Source organism: Talpa europaea, assembly GCF_964194135.1.
Source record: "Talpa europaea genome assembly, chromosome: 3".
In the NCBI taxonomy this organism is placed as follows: domain Eukaryota; kingdom Metazoa; phylum Chordata; class Mammalia; order Eulipotyphla; family Talpidae; genus Talpa; species Talpa europaea.
Genome location: NC_140069.1, coordinates 84,855,091 through 84,881,686, shown reverse-complemented (window position 1 = coordinate 84,881,686; position 26,596 = coordinate 84,855,091). Strand labels below are relative to the sequence as shown.

Sequence of the window (26,596 nt, the reverse complement as noted above, 5' to 3'; positions counted from 1 at the left end):
CTCAGATTTGGAAAAACAGGCTTTTGGGATATTGCCACTCTGAAGACAAATGTACAATAGAGCCTTCTTTTAAATGACACTCTATTCAGTTAAAAATTATAGATACATGAGTAACCAATGAAGATTAAGGTGACAGTGACTGCTCATCACCACTTCATACATAGACTTCAGGTTGACTGTATCGCCTAATATTCCGAGTCACCCTGTAAGGTATTTCTGTAACTTTCTGTCCACCTATAAGGAAATTAAAGCTCAAATAGGTTAAGCCACTTGTCCATGAAACTAAGAATAGGATCATAATTTAAATTTCAAAGCCCATACTTTTAATATTGTGATTGAATACAAAACTGTATTTGTTCTAACTCTAATACTTAACCATGTTTTGCATTAACAAGTGAAAGCTACTTTTGAAGTAACTATGTTAAGGAAGAATAACCACTCTGAAAAGCATATTAAATTGGAAAAGTCTAAAACCTTGTTAACTGTGAGATTAATACCAAATTTGCCATCAAAACAAGCACTAATAATATTACTTTAATGGATTGTTTGTAGAGGAATCATAGACATTTTCTAGACTAGGTAAGTTGATTTCAACCCAGATTTATTCATTTTTAAAAAAATAATAAAAACACTTTTATTAAACACTTCTATAGAACATATTTAGGTAAAATATCTTGAGTTTATAAACTCAAATATTAGTGACCTAATAAAAAAAACAAAAATAATTTCAATCTATTTTATGGTCCACAAACATGGAAATGCAAAATAAAAGTAATAGACATATGAGTATCTGGGCTTCACACATTAAGCATAAACAATCTTAAAAAGTCACTTGATATGATTACACATTATTTACATAATAGACTTTATATGTCTTATAACTCCAAAAATTATAAATATTTTAGAAATAACCTTATTCTAAATATAAATTTAATTAACTTTATCTCACTTTAGCTAAGGGGAAATGAAAATGTATATAATTTAACATTACTGAAAGCTAACTTTTAATATTTAGGACATAGTAAATTGAAAAGTAACACTTCAATTGAAGCAGTATTAAAGGTAAAAGTTATACTTTAGTAAAATGAAATCAGATAAAAGACTGGAAAAACTTACTAAAAAATACCATTTACAATTCTTTCAAAGATTGTCATGTAGGTTAACATTTAGAGTAAATATGCAATGTTTTCTTAGAAAAGGGCCTGTTATCACACCTCAAAGAAAAAAATAATTTTTAATCACTTATGTTCAGTATTTAGGTCACACCTTAAACTAATGTAATAGATCTGAGTTTCATCAGATAAAACTGCTTACATGAAAGCTCCTGAAATTATTTCTTTCTCCAAAATCTATCAAATAATTACATTTTAGGCTTACTTTTTATCTATGAATATAGCTTCAACTGTGACATGCAGTTCAGTCCTCTGCATATGTAGTTGAAATGCATACTACAAATCCTTTGTATTTTTCCATTTATCTAGCTATGAAAAGGGGACTAAAAATGTTCAAAATTAAGTCACTAAATGCACCCAAATATTTACTTTTAAAAACTTACATTTAAAGCAAAACTATACCCAAAGTGATCCCTATTCCTCCAGCATCTCAGTCTACTTGGAAAAAAAACAGAATTTCAAAAAAGGAGGGAATTTGACAGTAGGACATACTGAAATAAATTATACTGAATGATTGGTCATATACAATCTTGCATAGACTTTGTGTTCAATAAAATGCTCCCAGATAAGTATAAGAGGATGAATAAATAGGAAAAAAAATCTTTGAAGACAAATCATGACATTAGAAAGCCAAGGTTGACACTGAGAATTTTATAACATGTTCACCTGAAATAATACATATTTTTCTCTCCAGAAGAGAAAATTTTGTAAGATACATTTTCAATTTTGGCTTTTATAGGAAGACAATTATGGTCTGTGCCAAAAGATTTGTTTTTAAAATGGAAGTATAAAATGAAAAAGGCTCTTTAAAAATATGTATCAATCATACATTGGTAAAATTTACTCTCCAATATGGCACAGGGGCTCTGATACTCAAAGTAAAATTCCATAGTTTGCATTTCATCTGAAAGGGATCTAAACATGGAATAACCTTAAGCTATCATCTGAATCATTGAGCCGGTCACTTTATTGTATTTTAAAAGTATACAGCTTTTATTGAATGATATCCAGTTTCAGCTTGGAAGATATAGGTTCAAGGTCTTTTCTTGGTTCCAGAAATTCTGCTTGCACAATATGCATAATTTCAACAAAACCCAAGAAAGTCTTCCAAAACAAACTTTTTCGACTTAACAGAATTCATGCCCACACTCTGCTGCTCATTTCAGCAGCATTTGTCTCTGTGAAGCACATCAAATTCACTCAAACATCAAATTGCTGATTTGATAGAATGATTTATTTTCCCATTACAGTGAAGTCATGAGTGACTTGTTCTGAGGTATGTTTTTGAATTATGAAGGACATCTATTAGAAAGCTCCACACTTGAAAGTTTCTCTTTAAGTGGAACATTTTATGGCTGGAGAGTCTCTGCAGGTACCAGATTCCCTGTTGTATCCAACTGCATACATTTACACGTACAAGAAGACACGGGACACTCTGCATGGTCCCTGAAAACAGGTAAAGTAACAGTTAAAAATCTAAATTATACATACACATGCACATTTATTTATATACCTATCTGTATCTATAATACAATTTATCAAAATGTCATTTGAAAAAAAAATACATAAATTAACACCCAAATACAAAAAGCATTAAATTAGAAATGATTGCCAAACTGGATTTGGGGAAAAAGAGAGACTGAAAAATGAACAGCTTACTTTCTAAATATATAACAAGATATCTCATTCACAGATATGAAGGTGATAGGATGTGCTCAGAGTTTAAATTAAAGCCAACATGTGAAAGTTATAATGACAGGAGCATAAAGCCACTGACACAATTCAAAGTAAAAGTTAAACATGGTCTTCAGGCTCTCCATTGCATGAAATGCTTAATTAAGTTACAAAACAAGCCTACTGAGAAGACAGCTAATGTACTGGTTTCATAGGTACTCTATAACTTATAATGTATATTATATAGTTGACCCTCAACAACATGGGCTTAAACAGCATGTATCCACACTTATAAAAGTATTATTTTTCTGTCTCTGGATTCTGCATTCTACAATTCAACAATTGCAGATGTCAGAACCTAAGGATGAGAAAGGCCGAAAATAGAGGATTTGAACATCCACAGACTTTGGAATTGGGTAAGAGACTGTCCTAAAACCGATCCTCTGAGGATACCAAAGGATAACCATAACTAAGTTTGGGGGGGAATCAAAAGTTATATGTAAACTTTAACTGTGCAAGGGTCAGCACCCCAATCCCAGTATTGTTGAAGGGTCAAGTGTATATAGGACAGTTGTTTAAAAAGAAAAAAAAAGGTAGATATATCCTCTCCTCTAAAAAATAAACTTAAATAAAACTTCAAACACTAACCATAATAATATCTGACCATCTTTTAAAAATATTAATGTTGTAGCTTAAAATTATATAGGATATCACAGATAGAATGTTAATACAACATTTGTTAACTCAAGTTGACAATAAAGAAGAAATTCATCCTCTGTCTACATAGACCTGAGCTACTTAATAGGCCATATATTTTATCTCCTTTAATTCCAAGCCTATTAATAAAGAATGTGCAGATTACCTGAACCAACTAAGCATATGTCCAGCATGCCCACCATGCCTGCAGTTGTGACACCATGTAAACCAGTTGTTAAACTGAGCTAATTTTTTGTCCTTGCTCAAGTCTACTTTTTCATCTGATTTGGATCCTCCTATGGGTTAAAGAAAATAATCATCTTCATTACATCACTGTATTTTATTACAAGTTTCTTAAAAGATATTTCTAAAACTATGTCAAAACACAAATCACATCATATTGAAGTAACAAGTTTATTGCCAGGATCTAGTTTAAATTGAAAAAAATACTGAATAAATGCAGTAATTTCCCAACACTTTTAATAGCTAATAAAAATAAAAAATATATATTATCAACACTATAAAGCAATCTTAATTGAAAACTTTGGAGAAGAAACCAGCAGTTTAAAATCTTTCCACAAAAAAAAAAAAAAAAAAACAAAACCACCAGACTCAGTTTGCGGATATATTCTACCAAACATTGAAGGGATAGGTAATTTACCTGTTTATAAACTCTTTCAAAGACTGGAGAGAGGGGAAATTTCAAAATGTACTTCATGAGGTTTATACAATTGTTAACAAAGCCAAAGATATGAAAAGGAAAATTGGGGCTTCCCGATTGCGCAGGCAGTTGAGCGCAGCTGTGAAGCTGTCCGCAGCCTCTGTAGCAGGGGTTCAATTCCCGGCCTGCCAGGGAGAAGCCCACATGGTGCGGCAGACCTCTCCTGTCTCGCCTGCTGCTCCCCTCAGCAGTGTATTTCAGTCGATCTCCCTGTTCTGTTCCCCGCTCTGTCTCTGGTGAATCCTCTCACCCTCCCACGCATCTGGCCTGTACCCTGGTTCTTGTATGCATGAATAAATAAATCTTCAAAAAAAAGGAAAATTGGAGGTTAATCTCCCATCTGAACAAATATAAAAACCATAAGTAAAATAAAATAAAACAGGCATTCTGACACCATACCCAGTTCATTATTCATTATACTTGTGTGCCAAATACGCAAATGTTTTTAATTAAAATTTTTTTCACACTATCAAGTTATGGAAATAGCTAAATTATTTTTATATAAATGATTCATTATATACACTATATCTAATTATCTACTTGAGGTTTTTCTGTGTTTGCAAATTTTTTTGTTTACTATAAACAGTAAACAATAAGTGTAATATCTAACCATTATATATGCATGTATGTACACACACATATACAATTTATTTATTTACTAAATAACTAATAAATATAGCAGAAGCAGCATCAAAATCTTGAAGTAAAGGGACCTGACTTCTAGGTTAATATGTTTTCTGTGTATTTCACAGGTAGATTTTGAAGATGAAGTAAGAGGAAGTATGAAAGTGTTTTGAGACTATCAAAAGCTCTTTGTACATACACGGTATTTGTTAACAGATGAAGGCACACTGGCTTTTACATATTAGTTTTGAGGGAACTCCTCTTAGCAGAAGTAGGGATAAAAATATGGTCTAATTTATAAAGTTATTTAATACTTAAACTCTTTTTCATGAATTTTACATTAGCTGGCATTTGTGTGATTGCCTGGATCATGGATATAGATTTTATTTTCATTGTACAATTTGTATAAATTAGAGGGCACAAAAACCTTCAAGCCAGCACATCAGCTCATTCATGTCTTTAAATTACATTATTTCAATTATGTCCTTTATTAACATTATTTCAATTATGTAGGAAAATTTTCAGCTTAGAAAAGTATATTATAAAATGATGTCATACCAGGACAGCTAGAAACAGGTGTTCCCATATTAATGAGGCAAAGTGCACATCGTGGAAGGGGTTTTCGACAGCCAGGGCAACTCGTGACTTTAGATTTGGTTGGTGAGCCACTGACACCATACTGACTAAAACCTCTGCCCTGGTGAGGCACAGTTGAACAGCTATAGGAGATAGATTTACCACAGAAATTGCAACTCACAAACACCTATAAAACAAATGAAATGAGGAATAAATACAACTCATAATGGAATTATCAAAAACTCAGTTTGATCCTAAGAAGTTACTTTGTAATATTTTCAAATTTTATGTCACAAAATATCTTATCTGCCAAGTGTAACTAGCTCTCATTTAAAACATCTACTTTCCAGTTACATTATTTCAAGTACTTTGTGTTACCTTTCTTTAGTTCCTAATGCCGCTGATATCTATAGAAAACTTCGAAATATTAGATTAGATATTAGATCCCCAGAGTTCACACTGGGAAATTACAAAATACCCCATTATGACTTCTAATACAAAATTGCAATATTATCTCCCGAACAAAATTTTCTTGTAAAAAATACATTTGGGTCCTAAGACAAAAAAAAACTTAAGGATAAAACCATGTTAAATAGTTAAAACTTAAAAAACAACAGGAACTACTGACTTTGCTTTTACACTGAACTCCTATGCTCTTAAACATCTATCATATATATTAGTAACAATTATGTAATGCAGTTTTACTGATACTTTGGTTGTTTCAAATACAATGTCTTTTCTAAAATAAGAAAACAGCACCATCCAGTGCTCACATTGAGAATATACCTGCTAGTTAATGTCTGAACTAAGCCAGTGATCTCATATTATATGTTTTACGTAGTAAATGATCATACAGTTTTTAAACTAAAGCTATAAAGGGAAAAAAAGTTTCATTTGTAACTAAATTGTATACACTATAAAAGAAAAAAGCAAATACTGCCTTCTTACATATAAAAGCAGGCAGAAAAACTTAATACATAAATGGAATTATAAGATCATATAGTTTAGATTCTGAAAGGGTCTGGAATGTACTAGAAAACCTCTGACAGCTTTAGGGTTGACTGAGGTTTGAATAAGATCTTGTAGGTCTGTTGTACTGTGCTTAATTTCAAACTAAAGCTCAAGCCACTAATATGATTCTTAGGAAATGGCAGGACCAAAAAAGAGGAAGGTCAGGCACTAAGTGCTTGTCTAGGATACATAAAGACATCAATGGAAATTCAATATAAAGTATACAAATGAGCTAATAAAAATTTATTAAACTTAATTCTAAATGTATCCTAATGTAACATGCATATACTTCATTTTCTTTTTGGCTGGACTAATAGGTACATGGTACGATTTGATTCCAAAACAGTGTACTAACCTGTGCTAAAGGCTTGGAACTGGGATCCAATTTACTCCTGTGAATATCAAATTCAGCACGTTTGTGCCAAAACCTCCAGGCATCTAATAAATTTCTATAATTCTCAATCCAGTATTGAACTCGCTCATCTTTAAGAACATCTAAAGGAGAGCCCTAAAAAGAATACATGAATTATTTCAGTTGTTTAAAATGTCCTGGCTAAATCAGAGAATTAAAAGTAACTTGTTGAGGGCCTCGCCTGGTGGCCCAGCAGTTGAGTGCTGGGCTGCGAAGCTGCCCGCAGCCTCTGCAGCACCTGTTCAATCCCTGGCCACCGGTGCGACAGACCCACATGGTGCGACAGACCTCTGCTGCTGCACCCGCTGCTCCCCTCAGCAGTGTATTTCGTCACTTTGCCTGTTCTGCTCCCTGCTCTGGCTCTGGTGAATTCTATCACCCTCCTGAGCTTCTGACTGTACCCAGTGCTTATATAAATAAATAAATAAATAAATCTTTAAAAATAAATAAATAAAAGTAACTTGTTGAGTATATATCTGAAAAAATAAGGCATCCTTTTTACCAAAAGTTAGCTCCTAATTGAATACTGAATGTAACAGCCATTAGTTTATTTCATTCTGGTGTCTACTAATAATATAACTACATAATATATGTATCATTATACCACCAGGGAATTATAATTCTTTATCTCTTATTTAAACTTAGGGAGCCAAGAGTAAACAATTCATATTTCTGGTTGAATGCACCCAAAAGTGATATAATTATTCTTTGTATCAATAATTAAAACCCATAGGTTCACTAATCTGTTTATTATGTAGTCTAAATACACACCAAAATTACTCAATCACATTAAAAAAAAAATCCTGAACCTAGTTCTTTGCATCTAGTAATGCACTGTGACTTGAGAGACTATTTGTGTATACACATTATCTGAAAATTAAAAGTATTCTCTCTCTTGCCCTCAATGAAAACATGTATTTATCACCCTAAACATTTTAGAATAAAAAGAAGTAAAACCAAAATGTTCTTATTCTTTTGCCCCTAGGTCACAGTGAGAAGCAACAACTTATTTTCCTTAGATTTACTTTAGATTTCTTCTCATTAAGAACTTCTATTTCTTGCCAGTAAGACATTTCATAAAGCTGTATTTTCCCTAGAAATGGTGACAGTGCACATTTCACCTATGCTTGTGTTGGGCTTTCACTGAATGCTTTCAGCCATATCCAGGATATATGCCTTATCTTCATATATTGAAGAAAGCAGAGAAAAATCTCTAACTCCAATAAATGATAAGGGCATCAATTTGAAGCCCAGTTTTCTCACTTCCATTTGGGGGGGGGGCAGATAGAAAAGCAAAATGTTAGAGAGAAATCAGCATGCATTGTACTGAAAAAAGGAAGAAATAGATAACAGTTATTAAAGACAATCTGTCTTTAGACATTCCCTCAAAACAGAAAGAGCATTATCTTTAGCCTATTAATTGGCATTATTTTCAATAAACAAAGTTAAACTTAGCTATAAGAATATGTGAAGAACTCTTAAACGACAATTTCATTTCTTTAAAAAATAGATATCTGGCAATAAATATTATTTATGACCAGTTATCAAGAACTAAGTAGTAGACTATAATCCCTGGTTTAAAAAGAAAATTGAGAGAAAAATACATTCATGTCTCACTCTTTTCCTTACCATAGCAGTAAGAATAAACTAAGAAAGAAGTTGATCAGTTCATGTTTGGTTAGTCTTCTCTAGATCTGCCCCAATAAAACCTAAAATCAAGCTCTGACAAAATCTGCAGAGAAAACAATTTAGAGATAAGTCTGACCAAAGTAAATGTGGTTCAAAGTCAAAGAAACAGGGAGTCAGTAGAAACTAAATCAAAATAGCCCACATGTTAATGGAGTTAGATATATGTTCAAAGACTAAAAGGAAAATACAATAGTATTTTAATTATGAATAGATAAGGATTTGCTAAGGATCTTAACTGCAAAACAGTTAAGGATCTGAACTGGAAAACAAACTATTAAAATATTGAGAGTCTAGAATTAAAAAATTACAACTAAAATTTAGAATTCCCTGGAAAATGTAATGCCAAATAGGTAATAGAAAAGTCAATAAACAAATCAAATGAACAATGATGTAAAAAATATATAAATAAAAAATTTAAAAAACTCAACAAATCAACAGAATTTTCCAACCAGAAAAACAGAAAAAAGATAGAAGATAAATTAACAGAGCACCTCAGGAACCGGTGAGAGAATATCAAATGGTTTAGTATATATGTGTAGTAAGAGTCCAAGAAGGAGAAGTGAATGAGACTGAAGCAAAAAAAAAATAAATATCGCCTGAAAATTTCCCAAACCTGATGAAAAATACTGACTTGCACATGCAAGAGCTTAACAGATCACAAGCAGGATAAAAAGAATGACAGCTGTCAAGGTTAAACTACTGAAAATCAAAAAGAAAGCAGCTCAAGGACAAACAAATCATTATAAGGAAGGATAAGAACAGCTGATTGAGTCCTCATCAGAACTAATGGAAATTGAGACAATAAAACAATTATCTTTAAAGTGTTTTAAGAAAAACAAGAGTGGGGCATCCCCTGGTGACACAGGTGGTTGAGCACAGTGCTGTGAAGCTGTCCGCAGCCTCTGCATGGCGGGTTAGATCCCTGCCAGTCAGGGAGATAGCCACCTAGTGCGGCAGACCTCTCCTGTTGTGCCCGCTGCTCCCATCAGCAGTGTATTTCAGTCAGTCTGCCTGTTCTGTTCCCCACTCTGTCTCTGGTGAATCCTCTCACCCTCCTGCATGTCTGGCCTGTACCCCGGTTCTTGTATGCATGAATGAATAAATCTTAAAAAAACAAAACAAAAACAAAAACAAGAAAAACAAGAGTGAATTTTAGTTAAAATTAGGCTGAGAATCTGTCCCTGTTAAATCTGTACTATAAGAAATGCTAAAGAGAAAGATCAAAAAACAATGATATCAGATGAAATTTGGGTATACTAGAAGGAATAATCAGTACTAGGAAGGGGTAAATAAACAAGTGAACACACATTTTTATTCATCTTGTATTTTAAATAAAAAGCAATTTTCTAGTCAAAGCAAAATATTAACACTGTAAATTACAACTTCTAACATATGTAGAAATAAAATATATGACAACAGTCAGAGGAAATGGATGAGTAATTGGATTTACATAAAACTAAATGTTACAATTGTTCTAACATTTGTGAAATATGAATTTTGGAGCAAAAAGCAGCATCAAGTGTGATTTAAAAAGGAGAAAGGCTGAAATAGAAAACATGTTATGTATGAAGTTTAAGGAGGTAAAAGGCTGAATGATGAATTATGGATGTATATTATTGAATTGCAGATGCACACTCTTAAACCTAGCACAGACATTTTTTGAAAAGATAACGGGTACCTTGTTGGTGGGTATAGTGTGTGGCAACATATATCTGAAGACATGTGAACCTATACCTGTGAATCATATTTATTGTTACCTCAATAAATAAATTTAAATTTTCCACTTCCAAAAAAAAGGGAGAAAAGCTAAAAAGGCAATAGATAAAATAAAGTGAATCTCTGATATAATATTCAACTAGCCCAAAAGAAGGCAGAAAAGGAGAAGTGAAACAAAAAGGAAAAACAAAATGGAAAACAAATAGCAAGATGGTAGATTTAACCTTGACCTTATAAAAATAAATGGAGGGGCGGAGCAACATGGCGGCGAGGAGACGCTGTGAGTAAGATCTCCCATTAAAAAAAGTTAATAGGGAGGAAAAGCGGCAGGTCCCAGTGAGAACTGGGACACGGAAGATAAACGGGTGACTCCAGCAAACTACCCGAAGAAGAAAGTGGCCATAAAAGAGGACTAGAAGGGAGGGAAGCTCAGAACCCTGCTCCCCTCCCCCGCCCACAGAGGCGGCACTCTCCGACCGGCAGAGAGGAGGAAAACAACAAACCAAAACGGCCAACAAGAACAAACGACGCGGCAAGCGGGACTGTGAGTGGAAAGGAACTATTGCAGCCACCACACCCCGTGAAAGGGAACTGAGGCGAACCCTGCAGGATTCGCCGCGGCGGTGAGCGAACAGCTCCGGGCGCCATTAGAGAAGATCAAAGACCCCGGGAGACGCGCACACAGCCAGGGCTGCCGGTAAGCTTGCGCGGAAAAGCGGCGCGCTTGGCGCGCTTGAAAAGCAAATGCAGACCTGGATCGCGGCTGCCCAGGTCCCCGCGCCTGCGACCTAGGCTTGCGGGGAGACGCACAGAGGTCCTCACTGAGGTGAAGGTCCCTCCCTGAGTAAGCAGGAACCAGGCGCCCAGGCACGGGAGCAGTGCAAAAGGCGCCATTCCCGTGCCACTGAACTGGGCTACAGCCCGCGTCCTGGAACTGAGGGCTTTGAACTGAGACCCGGGGCACGAAAATTCGGGGCGTGGGTTCTCCACGACGGTGGGGCACAAGGCAGACATAGCACCCCAAAGCTGTTGAGGTGTACCCTACCATTCCCGCTCTGTTCCCTGTCCCACGGGGTGGGGGGAGGCGAAAAACAGCCCCCCAAGGACAATAGGACAGATCTCTGGCGCCACCTAGCGACCAGGAAAAAAAGTCACTAACACCCCATAGAACAGGAAATTTCTTAAGACTGCTTGAAAAGGGCAGAAGGCTTCTGGAGGACCCAGTGGCCAGCCGGGAAGTTAGCCCACGCCAGGCCCCTACCGACCAGCAGTCTGAGCCCACAGAGGGAGCAGGCACCCACGTCCAGGGCAGATCGGGTGCGCAGAAGAGTGTGCCTGAAACCGGAGGCGCAGGGACTGCATCCCGCTTCGCCATTTGAGAACAGGGACATTTCTTCAGTAAAAACTGCCTAAAACCAGCAGAAAGCTCCCCCAGAAGACAGAGATGGCTCCTGGAAGAGCCAGAGGGGAGCGGAGAAGTTCACCCAAGATGCCAGTCAGTCCGAGCAACACAGTGTCCCAACGCATACGACAAATTAGAAAACAGACAGTAGGGAGTAGAAGAACCACACGCAACCTAACAACTCCTCAGGAAAGAAGCACACCACAAAAAGAAAACCACTCCCCAGATTGCAACGACAGCAACGTGAAAGAACTTCTGAGCCTTCCAGAAAGAGAATTTAAAATTGCATGATTAAAAAAGTGATAGATCAGAAGAAGGAAATAGAGTCCCTAAAGAGGGAAAACAATGGTCAGAAGAATGAAATTGAGTCCCTAAAGAGGGAAGTAAAAGAAATGCAGGAGATCAAAGAATTAATGGAGGAACTAAAGAACTCTGGGAAAAGCAATGAAAGCAGAATAGATGAAATGGAAGAACGAATAAGTACTCTTGAAGACACAGAAATAAAAAGAACCAAAACAGAAAAGGAAAGAGAAGTACGAAGGAAAAAGAATGAAGACAGACTTCGGGAACTATCTGACTCCATGAGGAAAGGAAATATAAGAGTTATAGGAATTCCAGAAGGAGAGGAGAGAGATGTAGGAACAGAGAAAATATTCCAGGAGATAATTGAAGAGAACTTCCCAAATGCGAAGAAGGAGCTGAAAATTGATATACAAGAAGCCAGAAGAACACCAAACTTCCACGACGAAAGGAAAAACACAGCAAGACACATAATAGTAAAGCTCCCAAGAATCCAGGACAAGGAAAAAATAATGAAGCTGCCAAGAGGGAAGAAACAGATAACATTCAAAGGAAAACCAATCAGGCTGACATCAGACTTCTCTGAAGAAACACTACGGGCAAGGAGAGAGTGGAGGGACATAGTCAACAGACTCCAAGAAAACAGATGCCAACCAAGAATACTCTATCCCGCAAAGCTCTCTTTCCTCCATGAAGAAAGAATATGGACCTTCCCAGACAAAGAGAAACTCCAGAATTTCATTATGACTAAACCCCCACTCCAAAAAAATACTACAAGGAATCCTAAAGCCAGAACCTCAGAGGGACGAATAACAACGAAAGAAGACCAAAAAAAAAAAAAAGTTATTAAAAGAATATATAAATAAAATCAAAGGAAAGACAAACATAATGGCAAATACAGATGCTAACATATCAATATTAACTCTAAATGTAAATGGACTAAACTCTTCAATAAAAAGACACAGAGTTGCAGCCTGGATTAAGAAACAAAACCCAACCTTTTGCTGTCTCCAGGAAACACATTTAGCTACAAAAGATAAAAATAGGCTCAAAGTCAAAGGATGGAAAACAATCCTACAAGCAAATGGGCCAAAAAAGAAAGCAGGAACAGCTATACTTATATCAGATAAAACAGACATCAAACTTAAAAAAATAAAAAGAGACCCCAATGGTCACTACATTATGATTAAGGGGACAATACTTCAAGAAGAAATAACACTCATTAACATATACTCACCAAACGAAAGAGCACCAAAATATATCAGACAACTGTTGTCCTCTCTGAAAACAGACATCAGAGAAAACACATACGTAGTGGGAGACTTCAACACACCACTATCAACAATGGATAGATCAACAAGACAAAAAATAAGTAAAGAAACTAAAGCTCTAAATAAGGACCTAGAGCATTTGGGCTTAACAGACATCTATAGAACACGAAACCCAAAAAAAACGGAGTACACATTTTTCTCAAGCGCACACGGATCATTCTCCAGGATCGATCACATACTGGGGCACAAGACAAACATCAACAGATACACCAAGATTGAAATCATACCAACCATCTTTTCTGACCACGAAGGCATCAAACTAGAAATAAATCATAAAAAGAAGGCAAGGAACTATCCTACCTCATGGAGATTAAAAGCCACACTACTGGAAGACCACTGGACTAACGAGGAGATCAAAGAAGAAATTAAAAAATTCTTTGAATTGAATGACAAGGAGGACACCAATATCCTAAATGTATGGGATGCAGCAAAAGCAGTAATAAGAGGAAAATATATAGCAATAGAAGCTCACATCAAAAAACAAGAAAGAACTCAAAGAAACAACCTAATCTCGAAGCTCAAAGATCTAGAAAAAGAACAACAAAAAAACCCCAAAACCAGTAGAAGAAAAGAATAAAAACCAAAGCAGATATAAATGAAATTGAAACTAAAAAAACAATCCAAAAGATCAATGAAACCAAGAGCTGGTTCTTTGAAAAAATAAATAAAATAGACAAAACCCTAGCCAGGCTCACAAAGGAAAAAAGGGAGAAAGCACAAATACACAGGATCATAAATGAAAGAGGAGAAATCACAACGGACACAGCAGAAATCAAAAGAATAATCAGTAACTACTATGAACAGTTATATGGAAACAAGTTCAACAATCTAGAGGAGATGGACAAATTCCTACAACTCTACAATCACCCAAAGCTAGATAAAGAAGAAATAGAACACCAAAACAGACCAATTACAATTAGCGAAATTGAAATGGTAATCAAAAACCTCCCCAAAAACAAAAGCCCAGGACCTGATGGATTTACAAATGAATTCTACCAAACATTCAGAGACGAATTAGTGCCTATCCTTCACAAACTCTTCCAAAAAATTGAGAAGGAAGGGACAATACCAAACACATTTTATGAAGCCAACATTACACTAATACCAAAACCGAACAAGGACAACACAAAAAAGGAAAACTATAGGCCAATCTCCCTAATGAACACTGATGCAAAAATCCTCAATAAAATTTTAGCTATCAGAATCCAACAATGTATCCATAAGATAATTCACCACGACCAAGTTGGATTCATTCCAGGGGCACAAGGATGGTTTAACATCCGAAAATCAATCAACGTTATCCAACACATCAACAAAAAGAAATATAAAAACCATATGATAATATCAATAGATGCTGAGAAAGCTTTCGACAAAGTGCAACACCCATTCATGATAAAAGCCCTTGAAATTCTTGGGATACAAGGAACATACCTCAACATCATAAAGGCCATCTATGACAAGCCAACAGCCAGTATCATTCTCAATGGTGAAAAGCTGAAAGCAATTCCATTAAGATCTGGAACAAGACAAGGATGTCCACTCTCACCACTGCTTTTCAATATAATACTGGAAGTCCTAGCCAGAGCAATAAGACAAGAGAAAGACATCCAAGGAATCCAAATAGGAAAAGAAGAAGTCAAACTATCACTATTTGCAGATGATATGATAATATACATAGAGAACCCCAAAATCTCCACAGAAAAACTAATTCAACTCATCAATCAATTCAGTAAAGTGGCAGGATACAAAATCAACACGCAAAAGTCAGTAGCCTTCCTATACACAAACAATAAATCTGAAGAAGAAGAAATAAAAAAAAAATCCCTTTTATTATTGAAACAAAAAAAATCAAATATTTGGGAATAAATCTAACAAAAGAGGTAAAGGACCTATACAAAGAAAACTATAAAACACTGTTAAAAGAAATAGAAGAAGACACAAAGAAATGGAAAGACATCCCCTGCTCATGGATTGGAAGAATAAACATTATTAAAATGGCAATCCTACCAAAAGCAATATACAGATTCAATGCTATTCCAATCAAAATCTCAATGGCATTCTTCAAAGAAATAGAACAATTATTGATGAAATTCATATGGAATCACCAAAAACCCCGAATAGCCAAAGCTCTACTGAAAAAAAAAGAAGGAAATGGAGGCATCACACTCCCAGACTTCAAACTATACTACAAAGCCATAATCATCAAAACTGCATGGTATTGGAACAAGAACAGACATACAGACCAATGGAATCGAATAGAAAATCCAGAAATAAACCCACAGTTTTATGGTCAACTAATCTTTGACAAAGGAGCAAAGACTATGCATTGGAGCAAAGAAAGTTTGTTCAATAAATGGTGCTGGGAAAACTGGGTCGCTACATGCAAAAGAATGAAGCTTGACCACTACCTCACACCATACACAAAAATCAACTCAAAATGGATTAAAGAACTAGACATAAGACCTGAAACCATAAAATACATACAAGGAAATATAGGCGAAACACTATGGGATTTGCACATCAAAGACATCTTTACAGACACATCACCCAAAGCAGTGATAGTGAAGACAAAGATAAACAGCTGGGACTACATCAAATTAAAGAGCTTCTGCACAGCAAAAGAGACAATAACAAAAACAAAGAGAAACCCCACCAACTGGGAGAACATTTTTGCACACAACACTAATGATAAAGGACTGATCACAAAAATCTGCAAAGAGCTGATGAGACTCAGCAACAACAAAGAAAATAATCCAGTCAAAAAATGGGCAGAAGAGCTAAAAAGAAACTTCTCTAAAGAGGAAATGCAAATGGCCAACAGACATATGAAAAAATGTTCAACATCACTTGTAATCAGGGAAATGCAAATCAAAACTACCATGAGATACCATCTCACACCAGTGAGAATGGCACATATTAAAAAAACTAGCAACAACAAATGTTGGCGAGGGTGTGGAGAAAAAGGAACTCTTCTGCACTGTTGGTGGGAGTGCAAACTGGTCCAACCACTATGAAGAGCTGTGTGGAGATTTCTGGACCTACTAAACATAGAGCTTCCATATGATCCAGCAATTCCACTCCTAGGTATTTACCCAAAGGACACAGAAACATCAATTCCAAAGAGCACCTGCACCCCTATGTTTATAGCAGCACTGTTTACAATAGCTAAGCTTTGGAAACAACCCAAATGCCCAAAAATAGATGACTGGATCAAGAAGATGTGGTACATATATACCATGGAATATTACTCAGCATTCAAAAAAGATAAACACATGCAATTTGCAGCAACATGGATGGCGCTGGAAGGGATCATGCTTAGCGAAATAAGCCAAAAAGAAAAAGAAAAATACCGGATGGTCTCACTCATAGCAGGAATCTAGAAAACTTAAATAAGGGACCAGGAAAATGAATATAAGAAAGTGAAAATCAAAATCAACAAAAAACTATGAACCAGAGACACTTTTTGGGGAGGGGTGCGGGAGGGGAAGGATTGGGGTCAGAATGGGGCGTTTGCAATTGTATGGGGGAATATAAAAATAAAATTTATTATTAAAAAATAAATAAAAATAAAAATAAATGGAAATGTTACAATTAAAAGACTGGATTTTTTAAAAGCAAGATTCAATTATTTACTGCCTGCATTTTAAATATATTTTGTAAATATGTTAGGAGGTCACCAATCTATTTGCAATTTGGAGTCATATAACTTTAACAAATATAATCTCATTTCAGCAAGAAAATTTGATTGAACAAAAGTAATCTAATTTCAGTAAGAAAAATGCTGCATCATGTTATAGAAAAGCACCCTTTCTCCCATGGAACTTGTCTTTTGCAATTCAAGTGAAATAGTAATTCAGGTCAGGGAAAGGGGATCTCTTCTATAGAACAGGTAATTCTGTCAACTGGAGAAAGTGCAGAGAGGTTTCTCAGCTCCACTTGAACTTTACACACATTCAAGACTGACATTTCTCAAAGGGAAAGGAAAAAACTAACCCAAGAGCCATAGAGAATACGTCTTCTGCAGGTCAAGTGATTAGATAAAAGTTAGTCTTATAAAGATCCTAAATGCCTTCTAAAGATACAAAGTTAAACATCTTGCAAAGAACCCATTCAATGAGGGAAAAAATTACAGGAGGTGGTTAAGCCTGTTTTTTCTTTAAGCTGCCACCACATTGAACTAACCTGTAACATGCAGTAACTTGCTGTTTGGACATCTCCAGTTCTATCCACGTAACTCTCCATTAAGTCCACTCCATCTTTAGTAAGGCCTGTAAGCAGTATTCCTTCCAAATTTCCAGCTTCCTTCATTTCATTGGTCAACTTTTCAATGTATCTATTTAACTGGAAAATTCAAAGTGATTTTTCCGAAGCAATCAGTTTCTCTATACATTTTGTACTTCAAAACTTCCCTACTTTGAAGAATTTTGTTAATGGAAAACACTTTAAAACAAAAGTCCTTGTGATCGTTATATCTAGGAAGTATGCATCTGTTATAAATTATGATGTACCATCAATGATCATTTAAAATGTTTTAATAACTATTTTATTAAAAAAAAAAACTATAGCGGGTTTACTACTTTAAAGAGAACTCTCCTCATTATTATGCTAAGTTTTTATGTCTGCTAAAAGACATAATAGAATCATAGACTTTGAATGAGAAGGGAACTTCAACATTATCAAAAATAATTATCTCTTGTGTGGTCTTCCCAAACTTTATCTTACCTCATGCTCTAAGTAAGATTCCTCTATATTCTAGCACTTTCTAATTTTTATTGTACTTAGCATATTATATTACCAGTTGTTTATATGCATTTCTCTCTCTCCACATATGTGTGTATGTGTGTGTGTGTGTATATATATATAAATCTCATACATACTTATACATAAAAATTAGTTTGATTCAGCGACTATAAATAGTAATCACTTCAAACATGGAATTAAACCAGTTCTTACCTGATTATCACTAAGGAATTTACAAGCAAATGCCACTCTGTCACGTACTGCAACTTTATTCTCATACTGAAGAAAAAAAAAGCAAGTTACTTGTAGGTGCTGTGAGATCTTAATTTTTGAAGACTAAGTATTTTATATACCTAATATGTAAATTTTGTTTTCAAATGTATTAATAAGTTATTGTACATATAATGGTAGTAATTGATCACCTAAGACACCTTTCTTAAGGTAACTCTCAGGAAACTCAGTGCTAAGATGATTATCCTTATAAATATTTACCTCTTAAATAATGACCAGTTCAGTTTTAAAAAGTTCCAGTTTAAAATATAAGATGTAAAGTTTATTAAATTTAAGACACCGTGTATTCCTTCCATCATACATGGAACATGTATGATGTGGGGAACATGAAGAAATCTTTAGTTGCTAAGTTAATCAGTAAGTCTAAGAAATATGTAAATGACCAGTGAATATACCACTGTGGATATCTAGTATAGAATTTAGAAAGAATACCAATACATGTTCTAAATACAATTAGCTAAAATAGGAAACAAACCTTATAAATAAGGTTTATAAACACTGGACACACTGATTTCCCCATTCTGTACTTTTCACTAGATTACTGTAAAGAGTACCATTACCTATAATAATATATATGGAGTATAATTCGATCTATTCTTGAAACAGCTTAAAAATGTAAACTTTGTATTCAAAACATCCCTTATATAATAGTCCAAAATTAGGCATATGAAAAGAAGGGCATTTATATCAGCTCACTTAATTTAAAATACAGAAATGTAATATTTAAATAATACACTTCCCTATCAACTTAAAATCTGAACAATTCACTTCTAGTCTGCATTATTCTCTACAACTTCCTGAATGTGATCACTTTATTTCTTCAAGAAGAAAAATTTAAAGTTCTGCTTAACGAAGAAGAGTAATGACAGTAAAAATGATAGAAAATGCATTCTTGGATACTAATTTGAAGTGGTTAGAAAACATCAATCATAATTTATTAAAAGTAATGGATATGCATAAACTAAGAAATTGCCAAAACAGATACTACTAACATCGAAGTTTTCATTAAACTATCTCAAAACATGTTTTTACAAATTCTTAGGGACTGACATTTAAATCCAATGTCCAAGGAATGTCTATTTAAAAGAAATAGCAGACATAGAAATAAGTTCCATATTAGGAAGCTCTTTTTTTTTTTTTTAAAGATTTATTTATATACAAGAGCTAGGGTACAGGCCAGAGGTGTAGGAGGGTGAGAGGATTCACCAGAGACATAGCAGGGAGCAGAACAGGCAGACAACCGAAATATATTGATGAGGGGAGCAGCGGGCACGACAGGAAAGGTCTGCCGCACCATGTGGGATTCTCACCGGCCGGCCGGGATTGAACCCACACTGCAGAGGCTGCGGACAGCTTCACAGCACAGGGCTCAACCCGCTGCACCACCAGGGAGGCCCTAGGAAGCTCTTTTTATTATCAAAAAGGAGCCTAACAACAATGGAAAGAAAGTTGTGATATTAACTTAAAACACAATAACTGAAACTAATAAGCAAATATCAAATCATTTTATTCTCTTTCCTCAATCTGTAATGAAGCATCTATTTGGTGATACGATTATAGAAGATTAAAGCAAGAGAGAAAAAACAATGAAAAGAACAAGTAATGAAAAAAATGAAATAGTTCACTACAGGTAATATGACCATATAACTGATCTTCCAAACTGGAACATTTCTAAAAATGACCAATGCTAACTCATACAAGATAGATGGTCATCCTGACCATAACTGACCATCCATATTGGTTAACTTAAGCAAAAACAACACACAAAAAATACACATGCACACAAACACACACATACTTTTCAAAACTTTTATTTCAAAATAGAATTTCTGTTTATGTAGTTCCAGAATCCTAGTGCTTAGATCTTGCAATAAAGGAAAAATCTATTCCCCCCATGTCTATACATCATATTAAGAAAACTATTTTTAGAAACTGAGCTCATTTTGCTTATTACCTAACAAATTCTAGGTTGGAATTACATTCAAGAAAAGCTATTCAAAAAAAAAGTTTGAGATATTTTATTCTGAATGATACACATGAAAATACAACAATACTTCATGTTACAAACATTTGAGCATTTTAACAAAGTTAGGTTAAAAAAAAAAAAAAACAGTATTAAAGAAAGTCCTCTGAGGCAGAAATGAGCTTACCAAAACTCCATCATAAGATCCTGTTTCACTTGTTAGAAATGCAAACATGACACACAGATAGGGATTGTTTAACTGTAATCGTAGAGTGCTGCACATTTCTCTCCAAAGGGAGTTCTTCTCATCTGTATAACCTGATAAAGCCATTGCTACCACATTGAGATTCAGATCACCTATGTATTAAAAACAGTTAGTTGATCAATGTAATCAAAAGCTTAATATCTTCTTTCACAGTTCTTAAACCATCAATAAAGATCAGAGGGTGAGTGTTACCCCCAAATAAGCCACAACCAAAAGGTTTTGACTCAGCCTGGAAAATGTGGCAAGGACCACAAGCAATAATCCCCATTCTCATGAAACTTCTGCCCATATTGCAAACCCTTTACAGGACTAGCACATGTTCTAATTTTTAAGTTCTCATTCCAGGAAGGTTTCTATACAGTATGGTACTGGAACTAAAGGAAACAAATTCTATCAGAATTCTGCCAGTTTTATCAACAAGCTAATTTATATTGAAATATTTCAAAGCATTGACAGTAAAATGCTACTAGTAACCCAGGACAGCAATTTTCAGTATCATTTTGTTTTCCTACTCCTAAATCATGCCCATACTTACATATGATTTAACTGCAAAGTACCGAAAGCCAATATTCAGCATTTTTATTATAATACAGTTTTTATTCTAGGACAAAAGACTATCAGATTTACTACAGAATTGTAGTTGGATGCATTTGCAACAAAGCATTGTTACCAAAAGTTTTTAAGCACCTGTTTTTAGCTACTGGTAAGCTGCTACCCTGACAGCACTTGGTTAGCTAACCTTTTGACATAAGTTTAGATTCAAAAGATAAAACTAAATTCATGTTTAACTTTTACTCTTAACTATTTTCTCTATTTTATTATAGAAGTTCTCTTGCTCTGTTTCTTAATCAGAATCATTTTTTTTTTTTCCCATTCAAACAAAACAGAATTTCCTACTTTCTGTTCTTAATAGCCTGGTCATTCCTCAATTACTTTGTGCTTGCTTCCTCTGCCTAATCAATTAAATTAGATTTCAAGTCATTTAACATTAAACAGAAAGGAATATCTTCTTTAAATTCTGCTTAGAACAATTTATTCCCAAAGAATATTTGACTTGGAGTAACATTTCCTTCAGTTCTTAACCAAGTTACTGAAATCACTGGAAAAATACTTCTCCCCTAGTGTTTGTATGGGTGTTTAAATTTTACACCAAGTTTTCTAGGTGCGCATGACAAGAAAACATCATGTACTAGGTTAGAGCAAATTATAATTAAACTGACTTTAAATATCAATTCTTTTTTTCACCACCACATATTTTCTATTGTACTCTCAAAAGGAGAAGACAATTCACAGCAAAAGTGAAGGAAAACCAGCCAATTTGGTCAAAACATTTGCTTTTCAAATTTTAGACTGCAAATAAATTAATTTTATATTTTTCTCTATGATACAACAGAACCATAATAATATCATAATGAAGCAGCAAATAAGAATTAAGTATTCTGAATACTCAGAAATAACTTGTGAGGTATTTAAAAATTTAGTTATATACACCTTAGGTATTTTCAATTGAAATATTCCTGATAAGAAAAAATAAATTTGTTTATCACATTTTATTATTTCTTCTTTTTAAAAAAATATTAATTGGACACTAAGTTGAAATTATCAAAGTCAAGTAGAAGCATTTTTGCAGATCAATGCATGATTTACTCAGCGTTCCATAAAAGTCAATCAATAATCATCAAAAAGTATAAATAAAATACACTCAAATGTTTGCCATCAAAATGCTTGCAAGCTGACATAATCCTAATCTCCAAGAAAAATCATTTTAGAATGTAGGTGAACAATTTTTTGAAAAAGACATACTGAAAATGAAAACAATTGAGTATTCCTTATAATAGTATGAAAATAACAGGTATATTTTCTTTTTTACAGACATAAACTGAAGCATAAACAAAAGGAATGTACTAATATTTATGCTTATAAACATAATAACTTTGCTAATTTTTCTTGCTTAGAATTCACATAAAAATACTGATCAGAGTTTTTGAAAATTAGCATCATCTTTCTTTAAAGGAATTTATGAACTGGCATGCCAGTGTCTAAGAATTTAACTTCCTACCTTTTTCTGAAGACGCCCCTTCATTTAAGATTTGGATTGCTCGCCGGATATCCAAGTTGAACAAAGCCACAGCAGCAGCTCTCTCCCATTCTCCTTCTTGTACAAGGGAGTTCAAAAATGGCCCCACATCTACATCTGTTCCTTTCTTTATCCACCCACAAAGCTGTAAAGCTAAGATTCTCTCTTCATTTAAATTCTGAATGTCAGTTTGCTTATCCAACCCACTCCAATTATGTCTGCTGGTTTCCACCATTCCTAAAAAGAAAAACACTTTTGTATTAATTGATTCTTTATTGCTTTTTGAAATATACTTGGAAGTCAGTTTTACAGAAAATGACTTCAATATCAGGTTAATATTTAACTTTTCACCCATAATTAACATAAGAATAAAATATGCCACAATTAAAACATATTTTACCTATTACTAAATACAACAGTTTCTTAAATCATCATAAATCTTATCATAGTGAAATAAGAGTGAGTGGTTGATGGACTGAGTCATTGCTTCAGAGAAGTCTCCTTGACCACCTAATCTAAAATAGGGTGTCACCTGTTATTATCTAACTACCAGTGTTCCCTCTATTTCCCTTTGTATTAAATTAAGCTCCTATATTTTATTTATTAATTTGTTTTTCATTCTTATCTATTCTCCAATTCCTAAAAGAGCAAGTATCTTCTCTGCATTACTCAAAAATATCCCAGGGTTTGAGATTAATAATGCTCACTCTTTTCTTTCCTTCACTTCTATTTCTCCTTCTATGTATGTATGTATGTATGCATACATTCATATGAAAAACTGAGATCATAAACAGTAAGGTATTTTGAAAGTCTAAGTACTAAAGCTAACATAATGAGAATGGTCTGAACAGTTTTATCCCCTCAATAAATCAGGAGATCTTTGATTCTCATTCTTTATTCATAAGAAATCTAAATAATTCTTACAGCTTTATTTAGACTGCAATCAAGGCAGCTGATCCTAATGGCAGGATGATTTCACTAAGGATGATACTTAGTGCCAAATAAAGGTAAAACAAAGATGCATGTTAAGGACTATTAATTACAACTCAAAATCATAAATGTTCTAGGAAATTTTAACATCAAAAATGTCATTACATAATTATCTGGCTATATTAACAAGATTTTTCATAATAAAGTAAATTAGGTAGCAAGAATGTCCAATATCACAGAATTCTACAGTTATATAGAATTATATACACACAGTGAAATAATGATCAGCTATAAATAAAAGATTAAATCTTGCCATGTGCAACAACATGGATGGAACTAGAAGGGATTGTTCTTAGAGAAATTAGTCAGAAGGAAGAAAACAAATACTGGGTGATTTCACTCATATGTGTTATATGAAGAAGCAAAACAAAGGAAGAGATAAAACTAAACCTGAGAAATAAAACTGTAGAATTGAGGTTACCATTTTGTCAGTAAATATCAACTCCAATCCTACATTAACTCATACATTCATTCAACAAGGACTATTTTAGGTAATTTTCATTTAGATAAGGCCATACTCAATGTCATAGTTTTATAAACCCTGTCATCAGATAGCTAAGCGAAAGTATTTAGGCCACAAAATAAAAAGGGGTCTCTATTAGAAATCTATTTGAGTCTACAAAAAGGGAAAATAGTATGATAAACTTCAAACTAACAACCAAGATCCTATAAGTCATATGATTTACCTTTCAAAGCAGTTATTAAAAAGAAGTAACAGTGAATAATAAAGATTTAGTATGTCAACATGTCAAAGAATAAAGACTCCCTTGAAATAGGATCTTAGATATAAAATCAATAATGAATAATTTAGCTCATTAAACTCAAAAATATTTATTAAAATATCTAATCAGAAATAAAAAGAATATTTATGTACATTATCCTGAAAAAATGAAATTTTATAGGAAAAAAATAAGACTACAATAATTATAAACACATTGCAGAAAATAAAATAGAATTTACTTACCCAAAGATGATTTCACAATTGATTTAATTCCTGCATAAACCAATGCTCCTTTGTTGCCTGGAGATTTCTGATCCATGTCTTCTGTATACTGCTTCATAAGTATTTAAATGCATAGGAAATACTATTAATGAAGCATAATAAAATATTTTAAAGATAAATGTGTGTGCATTTAGAGCCAATTCATAGTAAGCATCAGTGTGAAATAAAATACATTGGTTAAAAAAAAATACACTGGTATTATTCTATTGTAGAGATGTAATTTTCTTTCTCCTACACAATCAAGTTTTAAACAATTTTACTTTGTAATTTTCATATTATGTAACTTGCAGTTCTATATAAGACATTCAGCATATTGACAGACTGACCAAAAGCAAACTCTAAGATCACTTCTACCTATCTCAAAAAAAAATCACAAAGCAAAGGATATAGTGCAGAGTATACCAGAGAGACTTGAGCTGTGGATCTTCATTTCCAGCTAAAATGTGATTTCTCCACACCTGTTCTGTATCAAGTCCATACCTTGATAAAGCCCTAAGGCGCATCTTCGTTGCTATATCTTTTTCTAAAGAATTGTCATTTTCTTCTTCTGCACATTCATACAAATGACGACCACAAGCCCACATTAGAGATGTAATTGGACTCCAGGCTAGAGATATCCTTTCAAAAACAGTGAAGTCAGACATTGTTCGGTTGGGAGTTACAACTATCATTCGATTTTGACTTGTTGGATGCCACGCAAAGGAAGCAATGTAATTGTCACAAGGTTGCACACTTCTTTCAATTATTGTGGGTTCAGTTTCATCCCCTATGGGAGTGGGTGTGTGCTGCATATCATATAATCTAATAATATTACTATCCCTTGTTAAAGTAGCAAGCAAGCCAGTCCTAGTTGGACACCAGGCTACTTTTATCAAGGGCTTTGGCTGCTCAGTCAAAGTCAAAACTGGCTTCTCAAATTTCCTAAGATCCCATATTGCAACCTGACCTTCATAGAAGGAAGCAACACGATCGTGGAAATATGGGTCAACTGTCACCCCCTGAACAGCTTTTGTATTCACAAACATCTTTTGGCTTGTATTCCGAAGGTCAAATATGGCTAGATTACGATGCATACCTGCAAGGAGAAGTTTCTGGTCGCGAGGAAGCCAACAAAGAGAGAGACATGCATCATTCTGCCCTAATTCATAAAGTGGCTTTGTTACTAACAATGTTGTTTCAGTTTCACCTGCTGACAGTCTCACTTTCTCCATGGGAACTATATCAGGAGTATATTTGCTGCAAATATCCCAAATCAGAACTGAAAAATCAGCTCTATGTTTATCTAGACCAGCAGCAAGCCAGTTACTATCCAATGGATTCCATGCAAGGGTATTGCATTGTCGTGCATGTTTTGGAACAAATTCTTTTCCTATCAAATCTTTGAACTTTGAATTATGATCTTGACCAAGACTTGTAAGTACGACTCGACCATTTGCTTGTCCAACTGCTAGGAGACATTCAGGATCATAATTGAGATACCATGCAACACATTTCATATAGGGTGTATCTGAATTTATTGATAGTAATGTAGCTGAAGAGTCTTCAGATAAACGTAAAGATCCAGCTTTGAGTTCTGAATTCACAGTAGATTCCACATGATAAAGGCTCAGTTCTGAGTCACAGACAACAAATCTATCAACCTGGTGTGGTGCCCACAGTATGTCAGGTTTGGTACCGCTCATGTTTACTGATGTGCTCAAAGCATCCAGTCAAGTCCATTCATTGATAACTGTTTAAAAATAAAAAGTTAAAAAATGTCAACAAATACAATTCCAAATTGAATAAACTATTCAGAAAGTTAGAAAATTTTCTATACAAGTACCCTATTTTCCAAAACATTTATATGCGTTTAATTTCTGTGAATTCAACAATATATTTTTTCCTTTTTATTATTTTTTTCTTACATCATTGTAGTCCCCACAGTGCTCCTGCCACCTTATCAC

At 34.3% G+C, this 26,596-nt stretch overlaps 1 protein-coding gene across 2 annotated transcripts; it reads right to left on the bottom strand.

Annotated features, from left to right (window-relative positions):
• Positions 1-2,521: 2,521 nt before the first annotated feature.
• Positions 2,522-26,335, bottom strand: MIOS (meiosis regulator for oocyte development; the record flags this gene model as incomplete). Of its 2 annotated transcripts, XM_084229677.1 has the most annotated exons (10): positions 2,522-2,618; positions 3,709-3,838; positions 5,446-5,650; positions 6,830-6,982; positions 17,507-17,665; positions 18,278-18,343; positions 20,506-20,675; positions 22,643-22,897; positions 24,615-24,702; positions 25,028-26,335. In XM_084229677.1, 10 exons carry the CDS (start codon positions 26,333-26,335, stop codon positions 2,522-2,524), a joined length of 2,631 nt encoding a protein of 876 aa, XP_084085803.1. The 2 variants fall into 2 exon arrangements, with proteins under 2 accessions (XP_084085803.1, XP_084085804.1); XM_084229678.1 differs by lacking the exons at positions 6,830-6,982; positions 17,507-17,665.
• Between the last annotated feature and the right edge of the window lie 261 nt (positions 26,336-26,596).